Source organism: Haplochromis burtoni, unplaced genomic scaffold (assembly GCF_018398535.1).
Source record: "Haplochromis burtoni strain Fernald_Lab_line unplaced genomic scaffold, NCSU_Asbu1 Contig_460, whole genome shotgun sequence".
In the NCBI taxonomy this organism is placed as follows: Eukaryota; Metazoa; Chordata; class Actinopteri; order Cichliformes; family Cichlidae; genus Haplochromis; species Haplochromis burtoni.
The window spans coordinates 317919-320286 of NW_024582821.1; the positions used below are offsets into that span (position 1 = coordinate 317919).

The 2368-nt window shown below is 40.2% G+C and overlaps 1 protein-coding gene across 1 annotated transcript in view; it reads left to right on the forward strand.

Annotated features, from left to right (window-relative positions):
* Positions 1 to 1281: 1281 nt before the first annotated feature.
* Positions 1282 to 2368, forward strand: part of zgc:56231 (uncharacterized protein LOC406257 homolog) — a gene marked incomplete in the record, with an annotated part of 6730 nt that continues 5643 nt past the window's right edge. Inside the window, 3 exon segments of the mRNA XM_014341254.2 lie at positions 1282 to 1571; positions 1730 to 1825; positions 2185 to 2304. Of these exon segments, the coding sequence (XP_014196740.1) occupies positions 1470 to 1571; positions 1730 to 1825; positions 2185 to 2304 (318 nt within the window).

Genomic DNA, 2368 nt, shown 5'->3' on the forward strand with positions numbered 1-2368 from the left:
AAAGCTGTATGTAACGTGTCTCGCGTTAGTATCATGGTTGCTAGGCAACCTGAACAGCGCGACGAAGCGTATACCGTCCCATTTCACAAGCCTCTCACTTCCGCACTTCTCGTACTTATAGTACGCACCGTACGTAGTACGCGTAGTGCGCGTACTTCAAGCATGCGGTCTCTTAATTGGGACACAGCCCTTGAAGTTCTCCAGAGACCTGGTAATAAACTAATCATTTGATTCAGGTGTGTTGACCCAGGGTGAGGTCTAAAACCTCCAGGACACCGGCTCTCAAGGCCTGGAGTTCCCTACCTCTGCATTAGGGCCTATATATAGGCAGTGCAAAATTTTGTACTGGGTTTCTCCCTGGCGGTTGCAAGTGAAAGTAAACCTAACCATGCTAATAGTTCCTTTCGATTCCTCCTCAGTATATTGATTATTAAGATCTGCCTCCCATTTTTCAATAGCACTCAATGTACTGCTACTGTGAGCATAGAGTGATGAATAAAAAGCAGAAGTAAAATTAGTTCTGTATGTTTCCTTCATAAGAAATGTCTCCAGGTCATCATATATAGCTGTTTCTAAAAATTGTAACAACACAGTTATGAACCTGGAGAAAGCTAAAAAAAAAATGTTCTGAAGAAAAATTAAAATGTGACTTCAATTGTTGAAAGTTCACCAATGTGATGTTTTGATCAAGGTCGCTGATCATTTGTAACCTGTTGTTACGCCACATATCAAACAGACTGCAGTTTCTCAATAAAGGGGTTAAAAATAATGTGCCGTCTTCTCTATCCAACCTCTTACGTATCTCCCATCAAACCCTAATTATGTTACAGTATTTGGGTTATTCTTAATCTCTGTTTGTAATTTCGTTTTGTCCCAGACAACTAAACTCCAAAGTGAAGGTGGCTTAATTTTTAAGTTTATTTTTGCGTAAACCTGAGCAAAAATAAGATTGGTTTAATCCTACAGACTGCGCTTGTGAAACCGGCTGCAGATCTAAACCACAGTGAACACTGGTGGGTTAGACTGCGCTCTCCAACGTCATAATCAAATCAAACAAATAAGGAAATCTATGTTTGGAAGAATCCTCAAAGACTAAAATGGTTCTATTTTGTCTTACTTGCTTGTTTGCTTGCTTGCTTGCTTGCTTGTTAACTTTTTCAGTATGTCACCTTTTTGTACAGTGACACATTCATCAAATGAGAATCTGACACACAGGGCACTCCAAGCTGGTTGGACATATTGATGACTTGCTTGAACTCACATCTGCTTCCAATTAACAGTGATTAGAAGCTTTCCCTTGATTCTCAGTGGAGGAAAACCAGCAGGTCTACTGGCTCTTGTTAAGTTAGTCAGTCAGTGACTGTTAAATCAGTTTTAGTGCTGATATCTTACACTCAATCTCATGTATGAATTTAACAAATAACTATTACTTCTTTTTGTAGTTGTTGTTTGAGCTAATTTACTTGAAGATGAGTAAAGTTAGTGAAATGATTCAGGAAAACAGTGTTTGTATGCAGTCTGTTGACATGGACTTGACTTGTCTTCCTCCCGGCAACACGTCCCTGCAACAGGTAATGTTTATTTGTGTTTGTTTGTGTTTTTAATGCATAACCATTACTGCCAATTCTTCGCTTATTTGGGGTGTCTGTCCCAGTAACTGAATGGAGGGACTGGAAGAAACAGTTTAAACTCAGCTCCTCTGCTTTGATTTGTCTTTTTCTGTTGTTAGACTGATGCACCCAGTGCAGCTGAACAGCAGACAATGAGCGTTTATCTCAGAGTGAGGCCTTTCTCTAAAGAGGAGCTCTCTAACAATGAGGATCAGGTACACTCGAACATACTGGGATGACCAATAAGGAAAAAACTGTGTATCGTCTCTGCTTTCTTCTGCAAGTGTTGTAGCTCATCTGCACATTTCCATGAATATAAGGGACTGGAACATTTTGTATTAAAACACAAGAGGTCCCCCCCCCCCTCCCCTTGGATTAGATGATCTTGTAGCCTAATACGATTTAAGAGCAGTTGTCTTGCATTCAAAATAAAACTAATGGAAAGAGCACCTGATTTAAGACACAGTTGCCACTTTTGCACCAACATAGTGCCCATGCCAGTTCTGACTTTCACCTGTTATGAGATAGTTTGATTTACAAAGACTGTTAAACACTTTGTTTTCCCGTCTCTCAGGCTTGTGTTGTGATTGAAAACAGCCAGACGGTGACACTGAATGCACCAAAAGGTTCTGCCACCATGAAGAGCCGTGAGAAAGGAATTGGCATGTCACTCCACAAATTTTATTTTTCACAGGTCAGTAACATTTGAAATGACCCATTTTCTTTCTCTCTCTCTCTCTCTCTCTCTCTCTCTCTCT